Genomic DNA, 13001 nt, shown 5'->3' on the forward strand with positions numbered 1-13001 from the left:
TAAGCGAGAACAGAACCGAAACTGTGTCGTATCAAACGGGGTTCGTTGCGTGAATGCCATTTTAGCTAAAATGAAATTCGGTAAACGGTCCTTTGGTTGTATAAATGATGATGGAAGCTCTACGACAGACGCATTATGGAGACCTATATGAGCGTTTTATTATGCTATCATGCCGTTGGCGATCAATCCGCTGCTTGTCATTACAGCGTACAACGTCACATATTAATGCGACAGCGCTAATGGCGCTGTGTTGCAGAATATCTGGCATCGGCGTCCAGCGTCAGACGTTTTAGCAAAAAGATTTTCTAGCCACCTATGCCCAGGCCCTCCATGTGGAGCAAGGAGGTTACTTAGCTAATTTCTCAAGCTAAAATACGTAGAAAGATCGTAAAGTACTACTTACACACAACGTACAGACATGATACCGTCGGATTGTGATTTGAACATACGAGAAAACATAATTCTGTTACGCGAAAACTCAAACCCCTTTTCCAGCGTTTCTACCATTCATAGACCGGCCACGGCGTCCGCCATTTGTACGCGCCGGCGCGTTAATATTTCGGAGCCAACAGAGATGCGCGCCCATTTCCTTGAAACACTTCCAGATGGCGCTTGCCTACACTGTATAATGGCCCACTCAAAACGCCGCATTTCTACCACAAAGCCCGCCTTCGTGCATAGCGTTCGCCGCAAGCGTTTCCCGGTAAACATTACGGTTACATACACTGCAGTTGCCGGGAAGCGTGAGTAGCAGTCAGGGATCTTTGAATGCTGTCGCATTCCACTCTCAAAGGCGAAGCTTAAGCGTCCTCCGAATTTTTTCTCACCAATGCTTCCGTCTTTGACAACTTGCCCTTATGAATGTTTTATTACAACCAGAATCCATTGTACAAGAAATGTCTATTCTTGCCTCATACGTCGTTTGGCACTATTTATTCGCGAACTACACCACGCTTGCTAGGATATGAGGAAGCTTGGCTACTACATTTTCGCAGAAGCCACATTCCTGCAGTTAAGGTATAACTTAGCGCGATTTATGATTTTTTTGCCCATACAAAGACAGAGAAAATTCGTAAACAATCCCAGAGAACCGCATATGCGACCGCTGCTAGAATTCAGCGATTTTGCCAACAATGCAGGTGTTAGCTGTTGCTTCATGCAGTAAGATCAAATGCGTTAAATCTGGAAAGTTGCAAACAAAAATCCGGACCCTCAGTTCTTTCGTTCACCGCAATGCCAAAAAAAAAAATGTGGCAGACCGTAGTACTCAAGAATCCGCAAAGCACCACTTGCACACAGGCCAGAGTACTTCAGCTTTTTCAAGCGAGCAAACGACAAATGTAGGACAGCGGTGGCACCGCCATATGCTGCCGCAGTGAAAATACATTACTACAATGCAGATATTACATATAATCTACAAAGTAAAAGAAAAAGAAACGGCGATCCAATTGCCGAGAGTTGACAATTTTAGATGTGCGTCAGGCTGCACGTCATCCGATGGAAAACATAGCACAATCAATTTCATTCTGACCTCATCACCCAGCTCAGACCTTTGGCTCCAATGGCCGCTGTTAGACCCCCCTCCTCCCCCTCCCCGAGTGTGGCGCCCCCTCTTTTATTCATTAGAAATTATCACTTTCCTCCCTGCCTCATGGCAACTGTGGTAAACCTTTCAATCCACTACACTGCGGGCATCCTTTGCAGCAGCAGTGGCGAAGTGAAACGATATGGCAAGATTGGTCCACACGCGCAATTTATGCAACCCCATTCAGCATTTTCTCTGCAACGAAGTAACCAGTTGTTAATGCCCCGCTAAGGTGGCTGGCACAAAATCTTCAACTTGTTCCGGTTTCCTGTTCAAAGGATGGCATAGAATTCATAAATACCCTGTAGGCTTTCCTTAAAGTTCCTAGGTAAAACAGTCCAATAGTAGTGGCCCAAGGACAAAAATTGAGTTTCTATACATTCCAATAGCACTCGCGTGGTAGCAGTATTATACAGTCGACTCCAGTTAATTCAACTCCGTTAATTCAACCTTCTGCTCAATTCGAACGTACCAATAAGTCCCAACAAGAAACCATACATTGCCATGGAAGAAAAACTTTAGTTCGAACGCGAAAGCATTTGCCGCTTAGGTAACTTCCGGCCCACACTGGTGCCCCCATCATGTGCCTAGCAGTTACCAAGACCATAACAACCAAAGGAATCCAGCACATGGTGCTACTTATTTTGTCTTCAGGCTTTCGTCAGCGTAAAAGGCAGCGTTCCGGTTTGCGGGCCACTTGCCACTTGCATTGTCAGCAATGCGAGTCCAAAGCAGAGACGGAATCTAAGCACGTCAGCTCCCTCCACTACATGCTGGTCAATTCGCACTTAAAGAGGAAGAATCCGACATTATAGGCCTAAAGCAATAAAAAAATTCGTCGATTCATTTTGCCGTTGTAATAACAATAATAATTATGGGGTTTTACGTGCCAAAACCACTTTGATTATGAGGCACGCCGTAGTGGGGGACTCCGGAAATTTAGACCACCTGGGGTTTTTTACATGCACCTAAATCTAAGTACACGGGCGTTTTCGCATTTCGCCCCCACCGAAATGCGGCCACCGTGCATTTTGCTGTTGTGCTTTCTATCAATTATTGCACTCTGGCAAGGGTTGAATTAGGCTGTGCCAGTAAACTCCATAGTACCTCTGCCCCAACTTAATTGTTCTATTCTAAGATGCACGCCTCGTCCCTTTGGATACGTTATAGATGTACTATTTGCAGTTGGTCAAATAGGAACAAGGGATTGCAAAGCTTTTGTGCAGCCTAGCAAAGCAAAAACTAAAAGGTGCAAGCATGTATGTACAACTGAAGTGAGCCACAAGTGGTGTTCCAGACATGAGAATTTGGCATACACCGTCATGCACGCGTTGCACTCCGCTAGGCTCCACAAAAGCCATGCACTACAACGTTTGCATATGAACTACTACAGATAGCATACAGGGTGTTCTTTTCAGCTGCACCAAATTTTCAAAAATTGCCTGTTCTAATCCTTGATCTAAATTACACAGAGGTAGCCATTACTTCTACGAGAAATCAAATTGCATAACTTACTACACAACGTAATTGCACTGATTAGCTTTTTGGTTCATTACTTTACGGCAAATATTTCAATTTGCAAATTGTAGCCAGCAAGTTTGCAAGGCGTACCCACTTGGAACGTGTTCTCAGGACTACACCAGTTGCGAGATATGAATTTTTTTACGTGTCCAAAGAAATGAATTGATATTTCAGCTACTATAAAACAGCATTTTTGTAAAGTGTGGAACAGTGATTTTTTACATGTTTGATGCCACATCTCAAAACAGGTGCCATCCTCAGAAACAGCAGGGAGGTAGTGACACCTGCAGACGCTAGTCGTAGCAGACAGAGAATGTCTACATTGCCGGTAAAAGCTTGCCTCCTGGCAGCATGGCAACAAGACACTCCAATGTTCCGTATCTCCTAATAATGAAGTCATTTGACAAATTATTGCTCTAGAAAGCTTCCTAGACGACGCCCTACAACTTCCAGTGTATCACCAAAATTTGCAATGGGGCCTGGTGAGGGGCCCCATTGAAGCAAAAAGTTATATTGCAACTTTCACAGTCCTTTCAGGCATGTGGAATTACTGAATGGCTCATGCTTTGACGAGTTCCTTGCAATACTTGGCAATAATGACCCCCAGAAAAAAGAATGCGGATTACAAATTTTCGACAGTTTTATTGTTTTTTTTTCTCGTCTGCCAACACTGACCGAAGATGTACTTACAGGGTTAACATGATACAAAAAAATGTGCTGGCCCATCGTATGTACAGCTTTCGAATCGAGCAAAGCAGCGCTGAGGAGTGTAAATCTCAAAAAACCTGTACTTGCACGTACATAAAACACACATACTTATATAACATTACACATAACCTAACCGCAGGTAAAATGTCCGCGTGCAGCTTTTTTTTTTGCTGTTTCTTCACTCCTTGTGGTTGCACGCACATTTCACACACAAAGGCTAAAAAGGGCTACAGACACACTGTCTCAAACATTGCATCCAAGTCCTCAAGCTTTCATACACAAACATACAGATTTACATACACACACACTCATTTCATACCCCCCCGCCAAAAAAAAAAGCTTCCAGCAAAACTTGATCCCTGTCAGCTGGAGCAAATAAGATCAAATACTCTGAACAAAGACGTTTTGTCCTTTCGCTGTCAGCTGGAACATGCACCTGAAGACGGCTTCTGACAAACGACGCCTTTTCTTGACGCTCCAGAAGAGAAGTTGGCGGATTCCAACATGCCTCTGCGAAAGCAGACTGCACAAATCTCCCGACGGAGTCTCCACATCAGCCAGAAAGTGCTGGAGGGCCCACGTGTGTGCACATCTTTGATAAAAAAAAAAAGCAGAAACGACGAAAGCAATGGCACAAGGTGTGGGCGATCCAGGCGCTGTGCTTTATGGTTGAGTCGAACTGGTGCCACTGGTGACCATCCCTGCATCTGCCTTCACTTGTCACTGGATGGATCTGTGTTGCAGGAGTCCAGGGTAAAAACAAAGTGGGAACAGTGAATGAAGTGATGACTGGAACAAAATGTGACACTTGTACACTTGACACATGAAAAGGAATGCTGATGTGCTCAAACAGTGACAGGGTTTATACCGTTCTTTATTTGAAAAAGGAAAAATTTTTTTTAACAACTCGGAAGGCTTTGACAGATTTTCAAGGACTACAGCAGCACTACATTGACGAATTGAGAACAAAGCTGTGTCCTGGACAAGCAAAGTTATTCTATTGCATACAATTGAAATCAATGGTACAAAAGAAAAAGGCTTAGCGAGAAAACCACTACGGGATGCAACAACTGTGCCAACCAGGGGACATTTCTAGACATTACCAAATTATTACATATTGTCCATATGCCATATCCCCCATCCTGTTAGTTCCTATTGTCTCACAGGGCTGCCATGACGTCTGATTGGCTCAAAATACCGCCATTGCAGACTTTTACGATATGGTGGAATCTGACAACGTCCAGAGGTGTGCTCTGTGATTGGTCGGAATTGCGCTTTTGCTAAAGTAAATAAGACTGACTAAACACACGAAGGCAATTGAAAAGGTTTGCTTTCCAAACATTCATAAGATTGCACGCCAGAATAGCACCCCAGATTGGATTAGCTCGACCAATGGATTGCACTAACGTTATGGCCAGTTGCCCCAGCAAAATCTATTAAGTTTAGCCTAAAATGAATTCCAAGATTTCTAATCGCTTCCACAAAAAAGTTGCAATAGTTTTTCGAGGCCCTGAAAGTGGCCCCTCAACCTTCATTTTTTTTTTCCCAAGGACCACAACAAACCCTAATGTTCCTGCAAATGTGTAGGCCAGAACCTCACTATTTGCCATGTAGTTGTTGTGTTGAAGAATGCCCCTCTGGATAGGAACTAATATAGGCACGTGAGAAATTATCGGCAAGAATGAACCAGGCCTGAACAAATAGTTTATCTTTGTGGGCCATATAAAATGCGCAAAAGTGATAACAGTTGACAGACTGCATATTCCAGTGCGTACGTGCTTCTGTCATTTTTCTGTCGCCAAAATCAAAAAGCGAAGATAGTAATGACGAAATATTAACTAGCCTCTACTGAAAGCCTTGTTGAACGTTTTGTCTTTCAAGGGACAAAGCACAATCAGTTTAGACTGATAAAGTACTGAAGTACTATTAGTTACATTTCCCTGTAATGGATTGATTACTAGAAGAGAAAATGAAAGTCAAATTTCCTTTTTCTTTAATTGTACACCAACATTCAAGAGGCGGTACATCAGTGTAACGTCACAGATTTCAAAGCATACACTTTGCTTCATGTCTATATTCTTACACAGCAGAAGTTCTTGAAACTTCACAAATTCAGTCTTTTTATCTTTTAGAATACAATGTAGCCCATCTTTACCATTAACAAGTTAACTAGGCCTGAGCACAAGAAGACAATCTATGACATCACGGTGAGTTTGTGTACGGAAACTCCGAGGTAATATTGCCACCCATCTTTCGGCCTTGCATCCTTCCTCGCTTTTCAAGCCTCTTCTCGTGGCAAGAATGGACGTTTTGCAATTTTTTAATAAAGAATGAAGCTGCTGATACAGTACCTTTTGCAGGTAAGTATTATTAATACTGTTCTGTAGCACCTCATTTTGAATTGAAGCTACTAAGAGACCTTAAGCACAAATGAGGCGTTTTCTCTGTTAGCAAGACTGACTTCACAAATGAATGCCATACACACAAGAAAACATGGCCCTTCCTGCTTCACATTCTCTTGTGCGATTTGTGGTTATATTTGCGCAGTCGATCATGCTAACAGAAACGCACCAATTAGCCGACTAAAACACCGTAGTGAGGTGTGCTAAGAATGGATGAATGCTTTGTAAGCAATCACCTGCGTTTGTACTCAGAGGAAGCCATAGCTTGGGATCTGCTAACATTTTTCTCCTTTAGCACACATTCTCCATAGGAAATTGCTGAATGTACTAATTGAATTTGTTGCATTTAAAAGTAAAAAGTTCTAGAGACTGTTGGGAAAAGACTAAAATTATTACTCCGTTTATTTTTACAATTGCGAATTCAAGTGAATTCAAGCTTCATATTGGATATAGTAATCGTGAGACTGTACCACCAACATGAAGTCAAGATTGGCTGGCAAGCTGCAAGATCTGTACTTGCACTTGCAACACACTCGATCGTATCTTGCACAAAGGGGCCATGACCATATATGCTCATTCAACTGTTCTCAGTTTACCATTGTGGTAACCGAAAGTACAGGAGCCAATATGGTTGTGCAGAGAAAGAGACTGAACTGTCGGTACACATTTTAACGCGAACTCCCTCTAAGCCTCTCTCACTGACTGCGAACATTTTTGCACTGTTTGTGTAACAATAAGTGTGGGGCCACCGCTGCGTCGTCTGCTCCAAAATATTCTGAAACTACTTGCGCGCTGTGCTGCAATCTCCTTGCTGCGCATGCTCTGGTGCCCGGTGGCATGTGGCAATGTTTTCACTTGTGTGCCAAAAGCAGAACGAACCAGAGATTGTCTGCGGAAATGAAATCTGGCTGGCTGCCAAGACGCACAAACAAAAATTAAACCACAGGCACTGACCCCATAAAACAGCCTTTGTTTCATCAGCTGTCAGCGTTGCCAGGGTGCCGCACGGTTCAGTCGCAATGTATAAAAAGTTCAAATGCACATTTCCCACCAGAATGAATGTGCTCAAATTTTGCCAGCTTGCTGTTGGACAAGTATAGTTAACATGTTACGCGTGATTCAAGCTAAATAAATTGGTGTGATGGCCCCTTCTTATTGGTCCTGCAATTTCCGGGTGGTAGCGGATCATCTGAAACTACGAGCCTTTGTTAGAGAGCAAACGCACTACAATGAGCTACCTTTCCAAGAGCAACAAATGTATTTTTAATATTGGCCAAATGTTTGGGCAGTTCATGACCAATGCAACCTATTCTACAATATGATCAACCTTTCATTGCTGATTTGTCATTATGGTCAAGAATGAAGCCAAAGCAGCAATGGATCAGTATGGATGGAGCCTAGTCACTGTAAACTGCACTGGTTAGAAAAATGCGTCACAGTTGATTCTATACCATGTGTTCCTGCTAACATTAGCCAAGCTGCTCAACAACAACAAAAAAAAAAACGAATTTAAGAAGATGGTGCAAGATAAAATGATAAAACCTAAGGTCTTTGCTTGTCACAGGTCTGACAATTGAACACTGCAGGTCTTATGATTGTATCTTGCACCATGTTTATTTTTTTTTATTGAACCACTTGGCTAACATTAGTTGGGACAATCTATATAAGACTAAAGAAAAACAGGGATATGCAAGGCAAGTTAAACATAAGGTTGAAGCAACTGAGCTGAAACTTTTAATCTCCAGCTGTACTAAGCCAAGCCATGAGGTAATTAGAATGATAAGCCTTGACAAGTTTATGTTCATTCATAGGGACAACAAAAGGATGAGTTGTGTGGTTTTCAACCATCACTGCATTACAAGAAACATAACAACAGACATGAGGGACTCTGGAGCTGTGTTCTGGAATAATCCCTTTCAGCAACACGTTACTGCGCTGAAAAAATCCAGCAGGTTATTTCTGCACAGAGAAGGATCTATTTTGTTGGGAAGTGAATTCACCAAGCAGTTTCTACATGTCCACTTGATGCAAAGTTGAAAGTGCAGTACTGAACTGGCGCATTACGCTGCTGCCCTAGGCATCGCCTCTGACAGTGGAAATACAGTCAGTTCATTTTGCTGCCTTTTCATTTGCAACTTATAGGAATGTCACCAGTCAAAGTGACAGATGGAAAAGCACTGCCTTACAGTACAAATTACAGACCAAAACTACAATGCGAAGTCTACACTGCACGTTTATAGCTTGTTTGTTCAACCACATCACCCCTGAAGATTTTGTTCAGCCTGTTCTCAAAGAGCACCTTTACAGTAGCTCTAGTGCATGTTTTAGAGCACCGCAACGTAGAAAAGTATCTGCACCAAATGAATAAAACCAGGGCCTGTGAATATGATAGATCCTAGAAAACAATTACTCCAGAGTACAGCTCCCAATGCAGTGGTAAATACACACAGTCAATGTGACATCAAAGAAAGAAAAAAAAAACCGTCAGTGCGACCATGCTGCAGTTATGTGCTGGAAGCGGCTGCGATAGACAGCAAGTTCAATGGCACAAGCAGGAATGACAGCTTAACATGCAGGACGCTTCAGCTGGGCATGTTTTGCCTGCGTGCAAGGGATTGCATGAAATGATGACAGGATGGGGAACATCAGGTTAGGTGTTGCTATAGCAACCAATTGTTTGGACAAATGTTTTGAAGCTAACACCAAATGGTTAGTGCCAACGTTATTAACTGATTAGAAAGCCAACCGACAAGCTTGCCTCTGCCTTAACTTGAAGTCCTTCCTTAAATCCACTGACCAGAGGGCAGTCCCACTCCATCTAAGTTCCACATCATTTGACACTCGGATACTTCACCAAGCAGATAATAGCACACTCGGACCTCATTATAACCAAGTTGAAAGGAGAGGCAAGATCAGTTCATTATATCAGTTACTTCGTTACATTCTAACTGCAATATATGCTCAACGGGGAGCACGATTGTAAATATGGAAATAACAAGATGGCTTTGCGGCCCGCAGAACTGCTGCGTGGCCACACATGCAATGAAATTAGAATAAAAAGCAAAAGAATCTTCGACATGTGCAGCATGTGACTTAGCAAGTGACGCAACAGCCTCTAGATAGCTGCCTTCTGTTCCATTGTGATGGTCTTTCGTGTCCGCTTTCCACTTGGCTCGTCGCGGTCAAGCAGCGCATGGCGCACAACACAGAGCTCTGCTGTGGTATCGAGGAGGCAAGTGAACTTCGGTTCATGGCCTCCGAGATATCACTGGTGCCAATGCAATCTCAGAGGGCACGCACAGCCTGAATGTGATCCCCGAGACTGCACTGGGGAGATCTTGGAGGCCACACCCAGCTATGCCTGCCTGCCTGCACGGCACACCGTGCAGTAGAAGCGAATGCATTAACCTTTCGCACCGCCGCGCATGGCCACGCACGATGGCACAGCTCGCGCTGCCAGGCAAATGCTAGAGAGAGGTCGTTGGAGAAGTGCGATAGTGAGCTGCTGCTTGTACACAGGTGCACAACTACATGCGGCAGTGAGAAAGACCGGTGTTGCTCGAATACGTATTCAACGCGGGGGCATGAAAGTTGTGACTGCCACGGTGAGTGAGCCGAACCCAGCGGAAAAAGTGATGTACTCGGCGCACAACGGTCGGGCATACTTTTAGGCTTTGGACACTGTTATAGTTTGTTATATCTACTGGCAAGACAATTTCATCTTGTTAAATGAAAGTTTTAAATACATGGATCTCTTAGAATTTCAAGGGGAATTTCATTCACTTCGTTATATCTATTATTTCGTTATGAGGTTCATGTGTACATAAGGTAGTCCAATAGTCACGAAGGACAAATTAGCACAATCTATGCGCATGCATGTCCTTGTGCCTTGTCTGCAGTAATGGTTAAAAAGAATTATGTTGCTCAAACTGCCACTCAAGAAGCATCTCCCAATTGCTGCACAGACTGGCATGGGATTTAGAGACACCACAGAGAAGCTACTCTCTCCTCGATAATCCTCTACAACTAGTCTCATTGCACTTTCCTTGAATGTGCTAGTGCAGCTTGCTACTGACCAACTGTTCCCTGCATGGCCTGTCATGGTACCAACAGTCCATACATTTGCCTTCGCTCTATGCTAACCTCAAAGTGTTCATACTGCCTTTCATGTTGATTCGACTGCCCTCCCCCTACGCCAACTTCCCGCAACGCCAACTTCCCGCAACGCCAACTTCCCGCAACGCCAACTTCCCGCAATGCCAACTTCCCGCTGCGCCAACGTCATGCATGCATTTTTGCAGCGAGGTGCCTTCTTTCTGGCCATTGCTTGTAAGGTTTCGTGCATAAAGTGCACGGCAGCTGCTTTCTCCCCATATTACTTTCATACTGGTGAGCAGGCAATTTTTCGTCTATCCCTTTACAAGCAGAATGATTGAGGCAACACGCTATTTCTGCCTTGATTTGAGGATGACTTAATTACAGAAGGATGTGCTGCAATCAAGGCACACCACCAGCAACGACAACCGAGGTATCAATCAATACTGAAGAAAGGCTCTTTACGTTGCCGCACGTGGACATCTTTCTCATGACCCGCCTGCAGCTGAATATATTGTCTACCTATGGGCAATGCCTCACAATTTCTCCCAACATAAGTGGCCTCTACAGAATCTTATCACTTAACAACTAAGACCAGCAAAGGTTACCTTTTAAATAATTTGTTTTCTTTGCACTAATGCGAACGAACCCAACTATGAAGTCATAAGTGCCTACCTGAACAATACACCTTCTGGATGACTGACAATAAGCTTGCAGACACATTGCTGCAGTTATAAGTTTTAATTTGATAGGTTTTTCGATTGGCCTACTATATTCACTTCGGGAGCACACCATTCTTCTGCTCTGCATATCTCCTCGCGCATGTGTTTTAAGAGTGTCTTAGCACAGTACAGTCCCATTAAAACAAATTTGAAGGCGCCAAGTATTTAAAATTTACTTCAAATCACCTTCGCTACTAAAAACTGAACTCGGAGCCACCATGAAACGCACCTTGGTGCAAGGGGAGCAGCAGAGGGCACCTCAATCGCACTTCTGCGACACTGGCGGAAACTCCGAGTCATCGGTGAGGCGCAACGCGGTGTTGGTCGGAGGCGACAAAGAGACCATTCCAGCAGCATCTGTGCTCAATGTTTAAAAGGAAAAAGTCACAGGTACCACATGAGGTTATGCAACTGCTATGCAGTAGTCGCACATCTGCTAATGCTTGCAAGGCTCTGAGCAACTGTCCCAACCATGTCTATGTCTCAAACGTGTCTTGGAAAGCGATGGACGCGTCATGATGCATCTAACATTACAGACCTTCTAAAGACTCATCAATTTATGGCATTAAGCACCGAGAACGCTTATTGCGAGGCTATTCTTCCACGGGAACTCTCAACTCTGGAATACTAAACATCTAGTTTCTTTTTCAACATGCACAGAAATCTCTGTACATGTGCATTCTTTAATGCCACCTCCATCAGGATGTGACTGCAGCAGTTTCAATCTTGAACTACAACCATACGACTAGCAACAGTGCATTCCCACTAATACTGACAAAGCCATCTACTTAGTGTTTCTAAGAGTAAAGTACCTTGTCTGAATACGAAAACATAGAGATGACATCTTTCGCTGTGTGGCACCAAGATTTTGAGGGTGTGCTATAGTCTTTTTTACGCACCTAAACCAAAGTACACAAGTACCTTTGTATTTGTCCCCTCGTGATGCAGCCATGACAGTCTGGAAGGGTACTCGCAACCACATTCCAAGGGATTCCATGGCCATTTATTCAGTGCTTTGGGTATAATTATGTTTGTCTTGTTTGGAAGTAAAAAAAATGTTTGTTGCCCTGCCTGCTAGGCCATCTACCTCTTGTCCACACTGTTTAAATGCATTCATGTTAAAACACCCAAAGAGGCACATCTAAATGTGTTACTATTAATTAATCTCTAAGAATTAATCTTCAAATTACTTTTCTTCACGTCTGCTTAGAGCCTGCCCCATCTTTGGAACCTTACATACAAATTTATGAACTAAAGCATGCGACTCCCTTTTAATACACTCTACAGACCTTTTACAGTGAGTGGTGTACGCATCGTGTGCCAGCAGCCGCCACAGGCTCCTCGCCATTTAATAGCTTCTGAATCAAGAGCAAGCAGACATCAGCGATGACTGGCAACCAGTTGTTGGCAATTAGTGCCAAAGTAAGACCATCTGCAGCAACAACAGCGTTACAGCCATTGCTGGTGCTGAAAAAAATATCGCGTAGCTCTGAATTTTGATAAGCATGAAAGTCAGCGCTACAACCTCCCCGCACACAAGAGCGACCGACATACCTGAGCAACTTCACTTTCCGTAGCAGCGAAGTCAAATGCACAATAACAGGCATTCACCACAAGTTTTCTTTCTGCACCGGGAACCAAACAGCAGGCGAGCAATCGTTCGGCCACACGAGATGTTTTTGCCCTCGTGTGCGCAAATACATTTTAATCTGCGCTATAAGTAATCTGAAACCACTCATCTGATCAGCGCTGGCGGAATTACACGGTGAGAACCAACAACCATGGTCGGAGCAGGTTGCAAATGCATTTTCCACACGCCCACTTACGCCTATTCCCAAACGAAATTGTTGCACATAGTCAACGTCAACAATAGGCACACAGCCGTAACAGCCCTCTATTGTGCCATCTCTTAATGTTGCAGCCAGACATCTAGTTACGTTGTGGTACAGGCAGTACGGATAAATAAAA

The 13001-nt window shown here is 43.7% G+C and overlaps 1 protein-coding gene across 5 annotated transcripts in view; it reads right to left on the minus strand.

The window, feature by feature from the left end:
* Positions 1–3728: 3728 nt before the first annotated feature.
* Positions 3729–13001, minus strand: part of Atg18a (Autophagy-related 18a) — a 35409-nt gene continuing 26136 nt past the window's right edge. For 3 of the 5 annotated variants that reach the window (XM_065427695.2, XM_065427696.2, XM_065427693.2), the window contains 2 exons: positions 11263–11390; positions 3729–4547 (listed from right to left, as the gene is read on the minus strand). In XM_065427695.2, coding sequence (XP_065283767.1) covers positions 11293–11390 — 98 coding nt within the window. In that variant the 3' untranslated portion in view covers positions 3729–4547; positions 11263–11292. The remainder of the gene's footprint in view (positions 4548–11262; positions 11391–13001) is intronic. The other 2 variants (XM_065427698.2, XM_065427697.2) reach the window with 1 other exon arrangement.

Source organism: Dermacentor albipictus, chromosome 8, assembly GCF_038994185.2.
Source record: "Dermacentor albipictus isolate Rhodes 1998 colony chromosome 8, USDA_Dalb.pri_finalv2, whole genome shotgun sequence".
NCBI classification, from domain to species: Eukaryota; Metazoa; Arthropoda; class Arachnida; order Ixodida; family Ixodidae; genus Dermacentor; species Dermacentor albipictus.